This window comes from Pyrus communis, chromosome 17 (genome assembly GCF_963583255.1).
Source record: "Pyrus communis chromosome 17, drPyrComm1.1, whole genome shotgun sequence".
Classification (NCBI taxonomy): Eukaryota; Viridiplantae; Streptophyta; class Magnoliopsida; order Rosales; family Rosaceae; genus Pyrus; species Pyrus communis.
This window is the reverse complement of record NC_084819.1, coordinates 12,691,722-12,711,415: the sequence shown is the minus strand read 5'-3', so window position 1 is coordinate 12,711,415 and position 19,694 is coordinate 12,691,722. Positions and strand designations below refer to the sequence as shown.

General features: G+C 38.8%; 2 protein-coding genes and 1 pseudogene across 2 annotated transcripts; all 3 read right to left on the bottom strand.

Moving 5' to 3' along the window:
* Positions 1-1,679: 1,679 nt before the first annotated feature.
* On the bottom strand, positions 1,680-2,076 carry LOC137722293 (large ribosomal subunit protein P2z-like; annotated as a pseudogene).
* A 128-nt stretch (positions 2,077-2,204) lies between these two features.
* Positions 2,205-5,492, bottom strand: LOC137722290 (UNC93-like protein 3). Its single transcript, XM_068461258.1, has 10 exons — positions 4,970-5,492; positions 4,454-4,617; positions 4,302-4,365; positions 4,105-4,218; positions 3,984-4,028; positions 3,377-3,627; positions 3,161-3,251; positions 2,875-2,987; positions 2,610-2,733; positions 2,205-2,525 (listed from the first exon to the last, which is right to left on the bottom strand). Exons 1-10 carry the CDS (start codon positions 5,135-5,137, stop codon positions 2,343-2,345), a joined length of 1,317 nt encoding a protein of 438 aa, XP_068317359.1. The 5' UTR covers positions 5,138-5,492; the 3' UTR covers positions 2,205-2,342.
* Positions 5,493-6,276: 784 nt separating this feature from the next.
* Positions 6,277-9,316, bottom strand: LOC137723677 (UNC93-like protein 3). The gene is made up of 10 exons (XM_068462875.1): positions 9,001-9,316; positions 8,427-8,590; positions 8,086-8,149; positions 7,879-7,992; positions 7,737-7,781; positions 7,381-7,628; positions 7,165-7,255; positions 6,962-7,074; positions 6,741-6,864; positions 6,277-6,627 (listed from the first exon to the last, which is right to left on the bottom strand). Exons 1-10 carry the CDS (start codon positions 9,178-9,180, stop codon positions 6,448-6,450), a joined length of 1,323 nt encoding a protein of 440 aa, XP_068318976.1. The 5' UTR covers positions 9,181-9,316; the 3' UTR covers positions 6,277-6,447.
* Positions 9,317-19,694: the final 10,378 nt, after the last annotated feature.

Below are 19,694 nucleotides of genomic sequence, written 5' to 3'. Positions count from 1 at the left end.
TAAAAATAAACTTTTTCTAATCCACATGGCATCATATATTAGAGTGTGGGGCTCACAATGTGCCATGTTAGCACATTAACAGAATTTCTAACGTTTAAAATTTAAACGGAATGGCGAAATTGATTTGCACCACTCATTTTCAGGAACCACATTGATTGATTTTCAAATTCAGGGACCTTGATGGACTAGGTCAATTTCAGAGACCATCTATGATAAAAACCCTTTTTCTATTTTGGCCGTGATATTAACTTTATTTTTTGTTGCCTGTTGTTTTAAACAAATTATATTATCTATATTAAAGGGGACTGATGTGAGTTTAACCTCACAATGGACTAGTAATAATGTAGTTCAAATTCGCCTTTGGCGAGAATCGAACCTAAGACCTCTCACTTACCTGTAAAGATGAATATTATTAGACCGTAATATTAAGTGATTATCCACGTTGTCTGTTGGAGCGCATATATATATGTATCATCATTCTTCATATAGAAAAGAAGATTGTACAAAAAAACTGTACGGTGTTTTAAATTCGCCTAGACACATAAAATGCTGGATGTAGTAAGAAAGGTTGTCATGCGAGTCTTCACCGTTAATTGAAGCCATTTGCATAGAATGAGATGGTTTTCACTATTTTTGCTACATCAACTCTTGGTTTATGGTTGTGTAAGTTTGTATATGTTTTGCTGGTGAAGTTTTCCACATAAAGGGATAACTTTGAGACCCCAAATACAGACCGAAAAAAGCCAACTCCACTTTTTCCCTTGTGAGCAACAAAGTGCAAATAATAGCAGAAAGAAGTCATACAAGTTTTTTTTCACTCCTTTTATTTTGTATCCATTTTCCATTTCCAAAACAAGTACAAATAATAAGGCAGTGTGATACTCTGATCGTGTTCCACTTCAACTCCTAGCAAAGGTTCTCTCTCTCACTTTTGCTTATTTATAACACTAGACAGTTTTCTGTGAAATATAATCTTTTTCAATTAATGGCCTAGGCCATTGAATAAGTCGTCATCATCAATGTTAATTCCTCTCTGCTCAAACATTTTTGCTCCTACAGCACACACCCCATCAACTTCTCCAAATGCAATAGGGTTTGGTTCCATATCAACTGGAGGGCTAGTACTAGGCTAACCCTAGTCGATAGAGAATCAAACCCTTGCCCGGTTAAGGAAGTTGATGGAGTGGATTCTGCTGGAGTAGAAGCTCTAGATGGAGTAAGCTTTGTAAATGTATTGTAGATACGCAGGAACAATAGAACGGGAGAGAATTGCACACAATTGTAGAGAATAGAAAGGCCATTTATAGCAAATGCGGAATCTGCATAAAAGGCATGTACAATAAACACAGAGGTGTCATGAAAAAGAAAATTTATTTCAGGCCTACATTTGGATAAATTCTTAATTAGGAAGGTTAGAGGGCTCGAAAAATTAAAGAAAAAACGTTACACAATATTTGGCTCAATTTTTCAATTTTCATGTTTATATTCAATCTCTCAGAAATTCATTCATATTTTCCGATACCAGTTTTCATTTCTCTATTGTTTGTGCCGTAGTTGTTGTTGTCTTGCTTCTGTCTACAGGTGCTTCTTAGCTCAATCACTTGGTTTTAATGTTTTCAGAAACTTTAAGAGTTTTTGAAATTAATAGCACACAAGATTCAAATCCACCACAATTCCAAAACATACTACCATTTCACTCAGAAAAGAAAAGCTGTTCTTCCGGGACATATGCACCCTAGTACTCTACAAGTCCATGTCCTCATCGGACTCCTCTTCCTCCACCCTCTCTTCTTTCTTTGCCTCGGCAGCAGCAGGCGCTGTGGCACCACTGCCGCCGCCTCCGGTTGCAGCAACTGCAACACTACCACCACCACCAGACGGTACAGAGGCCTTCTTTTCCCGCCCAGAAGCAATCAGCTCTCTCATGTCCTTACCCTCGACTTCCGAAAGAAGAAGCTAAACCCTGCCATCATCAGCCTCAGCTCCGACAGAGCCAAGGATGTCCTTAAGATGTTCAGCAGATGGGACGGTCTTGCCTCCCAACACGGCCAACAAGTACACAGCTACCACCTTCATTTCTTCTTTAACATGCAACCGAATGTGAACACTACAACCGAAACTAGGGTATTTATAGCCACCGTAACCTAATCCTACTAGGAAAGGGATTCAAATTCTGAATGATCTTAGAACTTTGAACACTAGCCTTTAATTTCTCTTGAAGTAGATGAACATGTTACAAACAACAGATTTCCTTGCGGATGGATTTGGAGAATGTAGCAAACATAACATATACCTATACACGATTTTTTCTCAAGGATGATTTCAATTTTCATGTTTACACATTAAGAACTTGAAGACTGGGACGCTTTCTCTCGAAGCGAGAGACAAACAAAGGCAGCATATGAGATTGCAACAGCGGCAAGCATAACGATCAGCATTGCCTGCAATGAGATGTATGAACTGATAAAGAAGACGACTGCAATCGAAGCACTCTGCCAGACCTTGAGCTGTGCAAATGCTCCTTCCTATTCCCAAAAACAACACACTCAGTATAGATCGATACATGTAAAGCATTAGGGGGCAGAATTAGGGAAATGTGTAGTCAATACCGTGTCGTTCTTGAAGAATATCCCAAGCAAAGCACTGAGCTGTGTGTTTAAGACTCCATCACCAACACCCAATACAGCTGCCATTATAAGAGGGTAGACAATTCCGAGGACACCACTCTCCGCGCTGCATCGTGACGAGAAATTGCATATTACCAATAGCTTCAAATTAGAGATTTACTTTTTCGGCCAAAGGTTCAAATTAGATTTTACCATAAAAATTTCAACTCTACAAAAGTGTAGTACGCTACATGTATATACAACTAACCTGTATCCTAGAAGAATCCACAGGAATATTATAGCCTGAAGGAGGACTCCACCAGAAATTATAATAGTAATGGACTTGAGACCGGAGGTAAGTCGACCAGCAGCCAGTGAACACTGTATATGTTCCGCCCAAAATAAACACCAGATATTGAGCATGCATAAAAACTCCATTAAAGTATATGAATAGGTTAAAAGTGTTGATTTTGAATGCAATCTCCACCTGAACTAACTAATGGTATAAACTGAGTTGGATAAATGATTCAAACTACTTATGCCAGTATGCTTACGATTGCATCAAAAGCTCCATAAACTGCCATTGCACCACCCACGCCAGGCACACCGAGTGTTGGAGTAACAATATACTTGGTGTATTCGGCCCTAACATTAGAACAATTGTGCAATGTTCAAGAACCAAAAAAGTAAAAGAAGAAATGGAAGCCTAAAACAAGTGATAGTGTTTCGGATACAAGAAAGTAGGCAGTAAGAGTTGGTCACGTAATTACCACACAAATGCTTGTTGCAATCCTGAATACGCCATTAGGGGGATGATCAATAACATCCTTACATCATACAGAGGAGTGACAATTGCCTTTGACAAAGACAACAGAGAAGCATAGAAGCTGGGAGAAGAATCCTGGGTGTTCTCCTCTGCTTTACCATCCCTTTTATGTAAGAAGCACATCAGTATGGTACCCAAAGTCATACTGATGAGAAACACACTGAACAATAAGGTTGTGCTATTAGTACTTCCCCCCTGCGGTGATGGGAAGAAAAATAATTCAATGCGCGTAATTTCAAAACACTAATAAATTCTAAATCAAAATCTAAGATTAGTGTATGTGCAGGACTCCCTAAAATTCCTCGTGACTGAGAAAATCAAGATGAAGTAAGAAACCTCAGCCATGCTTGCACATCCATAACATTGCTGTACTTTTTAAATTAGTATCAAGTTTTGTAACCAAAAAATGCAATTTGATTTAAGAGGATTCCAAAATGACAGTTCTTTTATATACTAGGCCATCAGACTTGTGGGGTCTAATTAGTGAACAAAATCAACGGAATTGTCACAACAAACACAAGTCCTCTACAAGAATGGCAGGAGTCACATACTGTTCCATCTGTTAGCACGGCGAGTGATATAAGATTTCCCACAAACTGCAAAAGTTAAGAGTAAAGATTATAAGCCAAAACAACCAACAAAAACATTATTAATAATGTAACACAAATTCACCTGGTGAATGGCAAACATTCCCCAAAATTCTCCATTGAAGTGGCCAATGACTGTTCCTTCATGTAAGTTATAATCTTTGGCATGACTACGTGCGGTAGAAGTAAGATATGTCCCCTGATAGACCCACATTATGGTCAGAATTCCCACCAAACACTAAAACGAGACTTGAAACAAATACATATGGGTTTAATTTCTACCTGCCCAACCCATATTATCGAAGCAGCAAATCCCATGTACAAAGAAGCCGGAACCATAGTATACCTACATTGAAATACTTCAAATCCTAAAGCATATGCATTGTGAACAAATTTATGTGGGGAAGTATGGATACAAGCAAATCAGTAGCTACCAAGAGGGTATCAAGTTTGCAGCTATGAACAACCAATAGCCAGTAGTCCCAAGAATCAAAGCATTCTTTGATCCCAATGCTCGAACCACCGGAGACGCCACCATAGAGAAAAATGTGAAAGACAAATACAAAATCCCAAGTGAAATTGTCCCCAAATCATCCTCCTGAAAACCAAATTCACAGACCCAAACAAATAATCAAAATCAAGTCGAATTTACGCGCTCGTTCGGGATTGCTTCTATAGGAATCACTTCAGCTCAAAATTGCTTATCTAGAAGTGCTTTTACTACATCTAGAAGAGGTACTTCTACGACCCAAAAGCATATTTAATTCTTCCGCTGAAAGTTGTCAGAAGTGTCTTCTGATTGTCAGAAAGCGCTTTTGGCTTATTCAGAAGCAATCCCAAACAGATTTTACATCTTTAAACTCAATTTTAAATTCACAGTGCTGAAATATCATCAAATTATGAACGGAAAATCATTTCTTTTCGATTCAAGTTTCCAACTTTATACTCACAGTGTTGACACTTGTCTCTAGATTCTGGGCGGCCCCATAAGCCAGAAAAATCAGCAAAAAGGCACAGCTGAGAATATGCACATCTCTGGTATGCCTCCTCCGGCTCTGAATCGGCGAATTATCCACCACCAGCGGTGTCTCTTCGTCGGAAAAACCGGCAGAGTCCATAGCTTTTCGAGTTCTTCTTTCTCTGTACAGATTCTCAAAGAATCGCTATAAAACACTAGACATGAGTGAAAGAGTCCAACAGAGTGAGGCCAAAAGGAAGAGGGTTTCTGCCGGCAGAGAAAATCGAAAGCTGGCGAACAAACCGAGAGATTTGACTTTCAATTGGGATTACTTATTAGCTCAAAAACTCTAAAATACCGTTTGGTTGGTGAGAAAATGCAGCAAGAAAATTGAGAGGATTCTGAATTTTGGGTTTTTGTCGAGAATCAAGCGGTAAAGGAAGGTCTTTGAATCAATCGAAAGAAATATCTGACGAAACGACAATCGCCGTCCTGCAGTTTGCCAACCAAATCGTTATTATTGCCACCAACCATATAATTGCAATTCTTTTCGTTTTTCCTACTTTTTTTATTTTTTCTTTGAAATTTACACTTGTAGGCTTGTGGTTTGGCCTTAGGTTGCAATCAAAATCAAAATTTTGAAAAACAAACTAAAATATTGTCGGTAACATGTTCCAAAATAGTCATCCTGCGTCCATCAGTCCATTAATTTCTGTAAAATGGAACCCATTAATAGTCTATTGACATTGACTTTAGTATAATTAATTGGAGTATAATGACAACATACGACCTTCTATTCATATTGATGTGTCAATATGTTGGGTCATGTTAGGTCATTTAGTATTACAATATATTGTTATTCATTTTCATTTATAACTGAGAGGTTTATGTTCGATTCTTGCTAAAAACGAATTTGAACCACATTATTCTAGCCCAAAGCGAGACTAAACTCGCTCCCTTAATTACAATGATATCATTTGTTAAAAAATATATATATATGTTAGAAGACAAGGCATGTCCAAAGAATTTTTTGGTCATTTCACATTTTGCCACATTAAGATTAACCAACAATTGAGACAGAGTTATTTTTTTTCAATTTAATTGCCAGCTAAACACCAAATTATAAAGAGTATAAAAGTGCAAATTGAGCTAAACAAACACAGATCGGAAAGGATTCAGTTCAATTTGATCCTTTCAAATGTAAAAAAAAAAAAAAAAAGCTAGAAGTCTGAAGTCTGTCCTTCAAGTAGATTTGAACCCAATTCGAGTGATGTATTAGATGCAGTATTGTTTTGTGACAGCATAACGGTCATTTTCCATTAGTTTCAGAAACAAAATTACAAACTGGATGATATGGATTTAGAGAGAGTAACAAAACACAATGATATCCAAACTTATGACAACTTCTTTTTTTTCTCTTGAAAATGATTTAATGTTTCATGTGCACATATCATGAACCTGAACCTGAACTTAACAAAGCGAGATTGATTTGTCTCCTCGACGATGCAGAAATAGAAAGGAAGCGTATGCGAGGCAGATTGCAGAGAGCATAAGCACCAGCATTGCCTGTAATGAGATGTATGGACTGATGAAGAAGATGAGTGCAACGCCGCCACACTGCCACACCTTGAGCTGTGCAAATGCTCCTTCCTGCATGTCCCCGAAAAACCAAACAGATTCGGTTTGTCAATGCAAGTGGTTCTGAAGTCGAGGGATAAACAAAACTTACAAAGGAAGGGGGGGAAAGTGGAGATTTGTCATACCGTATCGTGTTTGAAGAATATTCCAATCAAAGCACTGAGCTGTGTGTTGAAAACTCCATCCCCGATGCCCAACAGAGCTGCCATTATAAGAAGATTCATGGTGCCATGTAGTCTGCTTGACGGGCTGCGTGGTCGTAACAAAGGTAAAATAAGGAACTAGAGACAAGAAGGTATTCACTTCAGATTGGAGACTAGAATTGCAATAAAAACTGCCAAGTAACCTGTAAAATAGAAGCAGCCAGATGAATATAACGGCCTGAACTAAAGCTCCGCCTGTGACGATAAGAGTGATGGACTTGAGACCCGAGGTAAGTCGACCAGCAGTGAGTGAACACTAACGTGAGCGGCACCCAAATGTGAGATCACAAGTCTAGAAAAAAAATTTTATCAAGGTTTAAAGAACTACTTGTGCATATATACTTACTATTGCATCAAAAGCCCCATAAACAGCCATTGCACCGCCCACACCAGACACACCGAGCACTGGTTTAACGATGTACTTGGTGAATTCAGCCCTGAAATTAGAATAATTGTGCAAATCTTAATACTAGACAAGCAAAAGAGCGATGAGAAAAAGAAAATAAGTGATTTTTGTTTGGCTGCAAGACAGTATAGCGGCTATAATTGGTCAAGTAATTACCATACAAATGCTTGTTGTAATCCTGTATAAGCCATAAGGGGGATGATCAATAGCATCCGTATATCAAACAAAGGAGGGATGAGCGACGTTGACGAAGATGACAGAGTAGCAAGTAAGTTGAGAGAAGAACCGTGGGGGTGCTCTACTTCGTCATCCCGTTTGCTTAGGAAGCACATCAGTATGGTTCCTAAGGTCATACTGCAGAGAAACACAGTGAACAACAAAGTTATGTCGCCTGCATTTCCATCCTGCAGTGATCAAAAGGGAAACAAAATCAAAGCACATCATATATCCAAACAACCATGAATTCTAAACACAAAATCGAACAAGCAATGTATACAAAAGATGGCACGCACTGTTCCATTTTTTAGCAAGAAGAGTGGTAAAAGATTTCCAACGAACTGCAAAGTTCACAGCAAACATCATAAGACAAAATGACAGGATAAATTTGATAGAAAATTATAGCACAAATTCATTAGGAGGACCGAACAGATTCACCTGTCGACAGGCAAACATTCCCCAAAATTCTCCATTGAAGTTGCCAATAACTGTTGCTTCATGTAAGCCATTGTCTCGGGCATGACTACGCGCTGCTGCAGTTAGATATGTTCCCTGATGGATCCACAATAAGTTCAGAAATTAAATTCTAGCTTTTGTCACTAAACACTTAAGACTTGCAGTTGAAGCAAATATGAAATCTCGTACCTGCTCGACCCATATTATTGAAGAGGCAAACCCAAGGTACAAAGAAACCGGAACCATTATGTACCTTCAAAGAAATAGTTCATAGTTACAGCATATGCAACAAAACTAGAGTAAAGACTTTCTTATACTTAGCTCCTTTGTGCAGACAAATCACAGTTTAACATGTTTGCATACACTTTTACTTTCGCAATTTCAATGCCTCGCAAAGAGCGTATGTCATATATGTGTAATGCAGTGATTTGCAGTTAAAGAGCCGCGTTCTTTGCGCATCAGTTGGGATTTTTTTACTTTAGACTTGGAATTCAGTTGCTAGTTATATAGTGGATTAGTAAAGTAGTTACCAAGTTGGTTTCAAATGTGCAGCTATGAACAACCAATAGCCAGTAGTCCCAAGAATCAAAGAGTTCTTTGAACCCAAACGTCGAACAACCGAGGACGCCACCAAAGAGAAAAATGCGAAAGATAAATACAAAATTCCAAGCGATGTGGTACCCAAATTCTTCTCCTGATTGCCAAATTCAAAAGTTCCAAAACCATCAGAATCAAGTTGATCAAAACCATAAAATAACTTCTAAATCAAGATTCATATTTTCCTAATACTATTAGTGTTGCATGTCACAATCATATTACTGTTGAAGAGCTAATCACGTTTAATTTTCTCTGTAATTAAATAAAACTAAATCATCAAATTACAATTTTTGTTTTCCTTCAAAACATGCTCTCAATAAAATAGTCTAGTGCTTCTAGCACTCAATCTTTATCCCCAGAACTACTTCTGGGAGTGCTGAAAAAATCATAAGTATTCAGTTTGGAGTGTAAATAACTAAAAGAGTTGAGTGTCAAAATCGCTACCACCCTTAAAATAATCTCTCGAAAAATAGAGAAAATAGGGAAAAACATAAAAACCCAACTCACAGTGATGAGAGTGCTCTCTAGATTCTGAGTGGCACCAAAAGCAAGAAAGATGAGCAAGAAGGCAGAGCTGAGAATATGAACATCTCGGGCATGGTTCTTTCGGGTTCGAGAATTATCGACAAGGAGTGGCTTCTCCAGATCATGAAAAGAAGCTGCAGAGACCATAGCAGCAGACTCCATAACTGCTTCTTCTTCTTCTTCTTCTTCAAGCTCTCAATCGAACAAAACTAGTGGAAGAGAGAGAAATTTCAACAACTAAAAGTAGAGTTTTTTGAGTGAGTGATTAACTCGAAAGTCTGTTTGGTTGCTGAGCAAGTGCAGGAAAGATCTGGATGTAGTGCTTCTGGCAGCCGAGAAATTAATAATATAAGGACACCCCATGCAGTGAGTCACTGTCTACAGAAAGACATATCCTCTTATGATGCCTTATCTCTTTGGATATGCTGACAAGTTTACAAGATTTATCTGCTACTGGTAGGAGGCAGACTCGGACAAATTTTGATATGCTTGAAAATTTTCAAGTCTCACGAGATGACGAGGCAGCTGTACACAAGTTGATGTGCCACTTCATGCCAACACCCTCTCATGATTTAAATGTGGCTACTCGACCAAGTTCCCACAAGATGTGGGGCCTACATTTTTTAATTTTTTGTGAAATTCATGTAATTGCATGCATGCAGACAAAGACATATTGGACACCCGCGAGTCAGGCCGATTTGGCGAAAATTCTAGTGAGGGTCATGATGTGGATCGAGATTCATGACCGTTCGATTCTTAACTAAAGATTTAAGGATTCAACAATTACGAATTTTGGTTTACTAGAACATGTATCAAAATTTATAAGAATTCAACAGTCACAAATTATGATTATTATAACATGCATCGAGGTTCATTACTGTTCGATTCTTAGCTAAACATTCAATGATTAAGGATTCAACAGTCAGATTATGATTTACTATATTTCGTGATAGTTCAAATCTTAACTAAAAAGTACAGATTCAATGACTAATGATTTACCGGCCAAGGGTCCTGGTATATGCTAAGAGCTGATTCATTGTAGACAAACTCCGATTTGAGATCTCAGCTAGAAAATCCAAGCCAACCTGTGTACATATATGAATTATGAGCAACCAGTTCCTCCATGTGGAAGATGTGTTACAGAAAATTATTACAGCTTGAAGTATGAGAATTGGCAAGTGGTTAGGGGAAATGGCAGAAACTGTTGCTGCATAATATTTATGTTAAATGATTTTTTGTCTTTATCCAATTTTAATTTCTTTGATCTGTGTACTTTCATTGCTTTGCAACTCATAAGAATCACAGCTTGAAGTATGAGAGTTGTCAATTGGTTAGTGGGAATGGAAGAAACTGTTTGTTGCTACATAAGATTATGTTAAATGATTTTTTTTGTCTTTATCTAATCTTTTAATTTCTTGGGTAAAGTACAAAAAACTACTACAACTATTAGTGTCAAGACACTACCTTATCTTTTAAAACTGACAATATCATACCTTATCTTACGAATTTGTGACAATGTCAGACCTCCGTCAGTTTTTCTGTTAAGTGCTGACGTGGCTTGATTTGGAGCCCACTTTCTATTAAAATATTATTAAAAACTAAAAAAAATATTTAATATTTTTTAAATATTAAAATAATAAATAAAAGTTTAAAAAAAAAAAAAAAAAAAAACCTTAGTCATCCCTTCCCCCCCCCCCCTCCTCTCCTTTCTTCCCCATGTTCATCTTCTTCCTACTTAATCTTTAACCCCCCAAAAAAAAAAAAAAAAAAAAAAAAAAAGCATTTGAAAACCCAACCCCCCCCCCCCCAAAGGAGAAGGAGGAAGAACCGAAGAAGAAGGAGGAGGAAGAAGAGGAGGAGGAAAAATAAAAAAATAAAAAAACCCAGAAGAAGAAGAAGAAGAAGAAGAAGAAGAAGAAGGAAAAGAAGAAGGAAAAGAAGAAGGAGGAGGAAGAGGAAGAAGAAAACCCATCAATTCAACCCCCCTTCCCGGCCCGCCCGCAGAAGAAGAAGAAGAAGGAGGCGAAGAGGAAGAAGAGGAGGAGGAGAAAAAAAAAAAAAAAAAAAAAAAAAAAAAAAAAACCCAAATTGCAATCTAGAAGGAAGGAAGAAGAAAAAATTAAAACACCCCCTCCTACGGAAGAAGAAGAAGAAGAAGAAGGAGAAAAGGAAAAAAAAAAAAAACCCCAATCCAACGCGCACTCATCTCTCCTCCCATCTCTCCTCCCCCATCTTCATCTTCTTCCCCTTTTCCCTCTACCTGCAACTCAGAAACAAAAAAATAAAAAATAAAAATAAAATTTCGAACCCAGTTTTGGCCCAAGAAGAAGAAGAACCCTCTTTGTCTCCTCCCCATCTTCATCTCCGTCCCCTTTTCCCTCTACCTGCAACCCAGAAACAAAAAAAAAAAAAAAAAACAAAAAAAAAAACAAAAAAAATTCATACCCAGTCTCGACCCAAGAAGAACAAGAAGAAGAACGAAAAAAAAAAAAAAAAGTGACAAATCCAGTTCCGGTCCAAGAGAAGAAGAAGATGATGAAGAAGAAGAAGGAGGAGAGAGAGAACAAAAAAAATTGAAATTGGCGCGGGTGAATGAAAGGGGATGCCGCATCCCTAGGAAATTTTTTTTTTTGTTTTTTTATTCTTAATTTTTTAATATTTAATTATTTTTTTAATCCAGCTGTATTAGTGAGTAGTCCCCGTCTCTTACCACATCAACACTTAACAGAAAAACTATCAGAAAAATTGACGGAGGTATGACATTGTCACAAATTCGTAAGATACGGTATGACATTGTCAATTTTAAAAGATGAGGTATGAAATTGTCATGACCCTAATAGTTGAGGTAGTTTTTTGTACTTTACCCTAATTTCTTTGATATGTGTACCTTTTAGTGCTTTACAACTCATAAGATCATATTTGTTTTTCTGTGGATAGAGTTTGATGGATAAGGTGAAAACCCATTGAAGGCCAACAATCGAACCTATGATTTTGTCTTGGAGAAATTCTAAGGAGAATTTCTCAAAATGAGATTTTTCATAGATTTTCTGTCACCTTACATTTTAACGTTAATTTTTGTGCTAACATTATAAAACATTGTGCAAAAAATATGAGATGGCAGAGAGTCCGATAGAGTCCCACTTTTGAGGAAGTCTCCTTAGCATTTCTTTTAGTCTACAATGTTGATCTTAATCAAAGTAGACCCTTGAATTAATTAGTCAAATACTTTGGATGTGGTCCCTAGTCTTTAATGTTCTTTGATTGTAATCTTATTGGTTTTAAATTATTTTTTTTTATCAAAGTTCGTGACTTATGTACACCTTGCAAGTTAGTAATAATGTATTTCCATGTCACCTTTTTAAGAGTAAACTTGATATAAGTCCAGTTTTGTAAGTCACTACTGGGATTCGTCGACTTTGTTAGTTTAGTCCCGTTCATTGATTATCATATCAGCTTATTTTCATTATCTTTATATTAACTTGTGATAAATGTTATCTTTGAAGGAAATATTTGAGAAAACCAGTTCATTTGAGCAACATCTATACATGCAATTAACAATTAAAAGGCGGAATCATACTTGTATGCACTCAAAAACAAAGCTTTGCCCATGAAATTCAAGGCCTAGTAGTTATGGTGAACCAAGACTCAACTCAAAACAAAGTGAGTTAAGAAACTTTATACCTTTGAAGCACATCTTTGCTTAGCAAAGGCTAATCACCCAAGAGATAGGGCCTTCATTCCTTCTTCTTAGCTCCATGGATTTCTTGGAGGAGGATGGTAGAATGGATTCTCCAAGTTCCCAAAATAAAAAACATCTAAGTCTCCACACCAAGGAGAGCATTGATGAAGAGATGAGTGACCTTGGATGAAATAGATGCTAGTAATTTCTCCAAGGTGGCTGGCCTACTAGAGAGAAAATGAGAGCTTGTGTTCTCATATTTTTCTCCAAAAGAAACCCTAAAGATGAAATGGCTATAAAGTTGCTTTTATACCACCTCACAATGGAGTGGCAAACTTGCAATTAAGCCAAGTTTACTACCCCTCACTCTTATGCCCGGCCATATTGGGTTCTTTGGGCTTTGAGGCCCTTTGTGTTTCAAGTTGTTATACAACTTGAGTTAATGGGCTTGACATTCAAATCTCATTGGGCCTTGCAACCCAAAACTAACTAGAGGTCTATAATGAACATATTTGTTTGATTAATTAACATATTAATTAATCCTAGCTATAAATAATTAAACCATTTAATTATCCTTACTCATCTCCATTGTTTCTTCAATCTCTACCTTCCTCGGTGTACGATCCATTAGGTTCCTTTTAGCGAGGCAGTGGGCAATTAGAATCCTTCAAATCGATTGTGAATTGAAACTTACTTTCAATTCTCCCATTAGTGATTATACACCTTTAGGGCTTCCACAAACCATGAGTGACACCTAGCAGTATGACATGGCTACCCAGGCTAATCAGAAGAGGTATAGAACCTATTCAGTTTAGGATTACAATGTAATACGGTCTTTCTCTAATACAATAATGTTGACCACATTATTTGGTTTGATAGTTTATTCATGTCTACTATCCAATGTGATTCTCTTACTTATATGATTACTTTGAACGTGATTTGGAACGACTTCCTAAATCTCATTCATACTCTGGCCAGAGATTCTTAATCAAATCATACAGTATTCTCCCTTAAACGGTTTGAAAGCTAGAGATCCCTTGTTGCCCATTCACTTGCCCTTTAGATATATATATATATATATATATATATATATATATATATATATATATATCTTTTACTCAGTTTTAAGAATAAATATGAGAATTAAATGTTGTTTCTCTTGCTCTCAATCAGTATCTTAATTTTTATCTTTTACTTCCATCACAAGTTAATTGTGCTAACTTATTTATGTTGACTAATATATGTTGCAAGTATTTTATATATAGGGTGAAGTGTAACATCCCGTTCCGGGATTTTTAAAACATACGCGTGGATTTACGATTTTACCCCTAATTTGTTCGTTTACACGTTAGTGTTGTGTTGTGTGGGTTGTGGGACCACACACACTCATACATTTTCTTTTCTCCCGGGATTCCCTCCCTCATTCCCTCACTTTCTGTCACTCTGTCTCTCAGTCTCTCTCTCTCTCTCTCTCTCCCCGAGTCCATCTTCTTCTTCTTCCTTCTGCAAACTTACGGACCACACACAAACACACTCAAAACATCAACCATCGAGGAAACAAATTGCACCATTGAACTCGTGAGGTTGTGAGCAGCACAACCAAACCAATTCCAGGTAAGAAAACTACCATTTTCACGTCGTTTCGAAGTGGTCCGAATTATGCACTGTTCATGCAAACCTAATCTAGCTTGTTTTAGGAGATTCTAAGCTTGTAGTTGTGTTTGTGAAGTTCCCAGGAGCTTGGGAGTAGTTCGTTGGACAAGTTTGGACGTCGGGAAGGCTAGGTTCGAAGTTGGCCGAGTTTTGGAGATTTGGACAGGTATAATCTCGACATTTTAGGCCTTAAAACTTGTTGGGTCATGTTCTACTAGCTTTAGGGTTCATTTTGGTGCAAGAAACGTGGAAAAAGGTGGAAAAACGAGAGAGATATAGTGATTTGCAGGTTTCCGGCGACGGTCGCCGGCGCCGGCATCGGGAACGGATTGGAGAAGGAGACGGAATATTCCGTCAAAGTTGACGGAATATTACTGACGCCGTTAACGGTATCCGGTTAGATTTGACGGAATATTCCGTCAGTTAACGGAATATTCCTGACGACGTCTGTTGACACCGTCAGTGTGCAGGTCACGTGGCCGCGCGTGGGAGGCGCGTAGGTCCGTGCCTATTCAGGCGCGTGGGGGCGCGTGCGTGGTCCAAAAATTATTCTAAAAATATGGGTGTGATCCTGAGATTGTGTAGATCACGTTGGTATATTCAATTGTCCATTTTGAGCAATGTATGAGAAGTTATTACGAGAAGTTGCTTAGGTGCTTTTAAATTAACGTTTTCGTAACTTTGTCGCGTTTAGGTGATTCGTTTTCCGAGGACGAGCGTACACACTCGAGGCAGGGGGGCTACGACCCTTCTAATTATCAGTGAGTGGGCTTTTGTTTTCTGTATATACCTATATACATATTAATTCCCAGAAATTTAAATAGAAAAGGTTATTTGTTTTATGCCATGTATCATATGAATGTTGTTTACTCATCATCGCATGTATTAGTAGTGACATACATATATATATGTGTATTTGGTGCTGTGGACGCACATGTAAGTGCCAGGTAAGCGGTATTCATGTGGTTATGCATTTCTGTTTATTATGCAATAGTAGTTTGAAATGCTTAGAGAGCTCATAATCTGCACCCCGGTGTTAGTGCTCCCGCCCAGGGCCAGGGCATAGTCCTTCACGTGATGTTCACCCGCACCACACGCTCGCCTTGGATCCAAGTTAGGTGCAAGCCTTGTCATGCAGACCACATTAGGTGGTTCCGACTCGTAGGTGACCCGCGATTATTCGCATAGTCTTCACGTGATCGTAGCACTAGAGCGTATATATTACACCCAGTCCTGTCGTGTAGACCACGTTAGGTGGCTCCGACTCGTGTGCAGATTCAGTGATTGAGTATGAGATGGAGCTCTATATGCAGCGGTACATGTCACGTTAGGTGACTCCCGGCTGCCAGATTATATGTTATTGATGTGAATTACGCTTGAGCATTTACATTTGATTACGAGATTCTGTTGTGGCATATTCTCAAGCATGAATGGCATATTGTGAGCATGAATGGCATATTGTGGAGCATGATTGACATACCTATACATACGTATATATGTTCATTTTCTGGGAAGTATACAGGTTTTACGGCGAGGGGTTAGAATGTATTTTGTTAAAGAGTTTTCAAAGAGCTTTGTTTTTGCCCACTCACGCTTTTGTTTTTGCGCCCCTCCAGGTTCTAGTGGTCTAGCAAGTTCGGTGGTTTATCCCAGAGGGCGTCCCGGCATTTCTGACAGACATTCACCATTGTAGGGTCACCTTCGGGTGTAAATATGTCGTATCTTTCCTTTTCGACTGCTGTAGACTTGCTCTGAAATTGTGTCTCACATACGCTAGCACTTGTTTTAGTACTTTGTATGCTAGTTTTTAATTATTCGTACTTTTATACTATATCTTAATCGCTTCCGCACGCGCACATGGCTACGTCACCTTCGTATGACGGCCAGCATGCCCTGATCTCGGTCGGGGTGTGTCATGAAGTGCCGATTTAGTCCTTGAACTATCATCTCAGTGAAAATTAGGTCCCTGAATTATTTTTTTGATAAAATAAGTCCCTAAATTCATTAAATTTTTTCTAATTTCATCCCTGCTATTATATTAAAAGCTATTTTATCCAATTTTTCGTCAACTTAAGTTACTTGACACACTTTAGAGTGTAATACCGTCATTTTCTCGCCAATAAGCCCTTAACATTTCATATAGGTTGCAAATCTAACTTCTACCCTCCAAAGTTAACTTACACTATTTCTTATGAAAAACTACCAATTACCCTCCAAAGTTAACTTCATACACTATTTATTTATGAAAAACTATCAATCTACCTTTAAATGTGTATCACATGCAAGTAACGTGACTTAAATTGACAGAAAATTGAACATAGTAGCTTCGAATATAATATTAGGGATGTAATTAGCAGATTTTTATAATTTAAGGATTAATTTTTCTGAAAAAAAATAGTTTAAAAATCTAATTTTCACCAAGATGATAATTTAAGAACTAAATTGACAGTTCATCCTTATATAAATGTTAGCACAAGGTCCCTTTTCAGTGATCCATTATAAAACGTAGAGAAACCCACAACCAGCAAATGGACCCAAGGCAAAGAAAAAGCCCAAAGACATGTTCATGACGAGCCTAGAAGGAAAACTTAGAAGATATATCATAGTCGACGTGCTACTGAGCACTCACTAACTGAGACCGACCACAAGCACGACTTTTAACCGCCACCGACCACTACCTCCTGACAACAAGACAGATGAATCTAGCCCAAAAGGACCAGATTTCACCAAGAGATGCGAGCTGTGAACAAATGTAGAGCTCCAGATCTACACACAAGTGCTCAGGGCAGTGCAGTTCTAGTAGCAATCTCCACACAGTCATGATGAACAAAGGCTTAAAGGGCCGGTGTTCCCTCTCACAACGGAAAAAGTTAGTTGTAGAAAGAAGAGGAAGGAGCAGTCCCAGTTCAAGAGTCTCGAGAAGAAGATGGAGGCCATCCTTATAAGAGTAGAGGAGAATATGCAAAGGCTGAGATATTTGCTCCATGCTCAAAACACCACGTTGCAGAAGAAACATGATGACACCCTTAAACAAGTTTTCTAGACCAGATAAAAGGTGGAAGAATAGGTTAAAGGGGCAAAAGTGGGGGAAGATTACATATTTGGTGAAAACCGACAATCCTTTACACTGACCGCATAGGCCACTACCGAGCATCGTACGGATTTGGAAGTAATAGGAGAAGAAGCCCAGGAGGAAATTGATCGCGGAGACCAAAGACCAGGCCGAGTAGCACAAGATAGGTTTATAGAAGAAGAACGACATGGGGAAGAAGTTGAATCTTCAACAAACATTGATCCCTCTGAACATTAAGAATGCATTCAAAGAAATGATGACAAATGAGATGAAGAGTGTGTGGGACCACCTCGGAGTCACGGAGAATAGCAAGAAGCGAAAGGGCTATGATTGCATCGAGGACAAGAGCCCTCTTGTCGACGCCCACGGTAGGAGACACCAAATTATTAAAGATGCAGAGGTACGAAGGGTTGACCGATCCCTTCGATCATCTGGATAATTGTAATTTTATTTATGCAGTAGAGGGTCGAGCATGCAATGAGGCTGCCAAGCAAAGAGAAGTGAGTCTAAGCCTTCGATGAAATACCAGTCCATAACCCTAAACCCCCTGGTATTTAAGCCCTAAAACCACTATAAACCTCCTAAGAACCATTTTTGTTAACCTTACCATCTTTTTGCGCGCGCACACAAACATTTATAATTGTATGAAAATTAAACTTCTTTGAACTATTTTCAAGGATGATAGGTAGATTAAATTTTATTTATTTTCGTATATTCTACCTCCATCACAAATCAAATGTATTTAAACAACCTATGGTGTAGATATCATATATGATGACATATAAATTTTCTTTTACGTATCTTTTTAAAAAAGATTAAATCTTCGAATTTTCAAATTGAAAACACTCAGTATTACTGTCACATCACGGCCCAAGGGGACCACTTCCCGGGCTCGCTCCACCACCGTAGCACGATATTGTCCACTTTAGGCCCCGACCACGCCCTCACGGTTTTGTTTCTGGGAACTCACACGAGAACTTCCCAATGGGTCACCCACCCTGGGAGTGCACTTGTGCGCTACTCGCTTAACTTCGGAGTTCCCATGGAACCCGAAGCTAGTGAGCTCCCAAAAGGCCTCGTGCTAGGTAGGGATGGAAATATATATATATATATATATATATATATATATATATATATATATATATATAAGGATCACTCCCCTGGGCGATGTGGGATGTCACAATGAACAAAAAGTGTGAGTGGGCAAAAACAAAGCTTTTCAAAATCATTTCATTAACAAAAGTTCTAACCCATCGCCGTAAACCTTGTATAGTTCCCAGAAAATAAAACATGCACATTTATCGAAAACATGCTCAAAAATATGCCATGTCGAATGCCTCCACATAAAATGTAATTAAACCAGGTAATGTCAATCAATGCAAATAACATGTCAGCCAGAGTCACCTAACTTGACTTATACGGCTAAATCTAGAGCGCAAATCCCCAACTCATTAACTATACTTGCACACGAGTCGGAACCACCTAAAGTGGTCTGTACGACAGGACTGGGTGTAAATAAATATGCTCAAATGCTACGATCACATGAAGACTGGGCGAATAATCACGGGTCATCTACAAGTCGGAACCACCTATAGTGGTCTGTACGATAGGACTATCACATCCTGGCCCGGGGAGGGGGAGACCACTTCCCGGGCCCGCTCCACCACCGTAGCACGATATTGTCCGTTTTGGGCCCCGACCACGCCCTCACGGTTTTGTTTCTAGGAACTCACACGAGAACTTCCCAATGAGTCACCCATCCTGGGAGTGCTCTCGTGCACTACTCGCTTAACTTCAGAGTTCCCATGGAACCCGAAGCTAGTGAGCTCCCAAAAGGTCTTGTGCTAGGTAAGGATGAGAATATACATATAAGGATCACTCCCCTGGGCGATGTGGGATGTCACAATCCACCCCGCTTAGGGGCCCAACGTCCTCGTCGACACACCACGACCAAGGTTAGGCTCTGATACCAAATTGTCACATCCCGGCCTGGGGGGGACCACTTCCCGGCCCCGCTCCACCACCGTAGCACGATATTGTCCGCTTTGGGCCCCGACCACGCCCTCACGGTTTTGTTTCTAGGAACTCACACGAGAACTTCCCAATGGGTCACCCATCCTGGGAGTGCTTTCATGCAGTACTCGCTTAACTTCGGAGTTCTCATGGAACCCGAAGCCAGTGAGCTCCCAAAAAGCCTCATGCTAGGTAGGGATGGGAATATACATATAAGGATCACTCCCCTAGACGATGTGGGATGTCACAATTACGATC

Bases quoted from the DNA above. Each gene is read 5' to 3' on its own strand.
- LOC137723677 (XM_068462875.1), bottom strand. From the start codon at position 9,180: ATGGAGTCTGCTGCTATGGTCTCTGCAGCTTCTTTTCATGATCTGGAG. The intron at 7,629-7,736 runs GTGCGTGCCATC...TGATCACTGCAG, and splicing joins TCTTGCTAAAAAATGGAACA to GATGGAAATGCAGGCGACAT. The intron at 6,628-6,740 runs GTATGACAAATC...GGGGACATGCAG, and splicing joins TATTCTTCAAACACGATACG to GAAGGAGCATTTGCACAGCT.
- LOC137722290 (XM_068461258.1), bottom strand. From the start codon at position 5,137: ATGGACTCTGCCGGTTTTTCCGACGAAGAGACACCGCTGGTGGTGGAT. The intron at 3,252-3,376 runs GTAATTACGTGA...TTCTAATGTTAG, and splicing joins TTGCAACAAGCATTTGTGTG to GGCCGAATACACCAAGTATA. The intron at 2,526-2,609 runs GTATTGACTACA...TTTTGGGAATAG, and splicing joins TATTCTTCAAGAACGACACG to GAAGGAGCATTTGCACAGCT.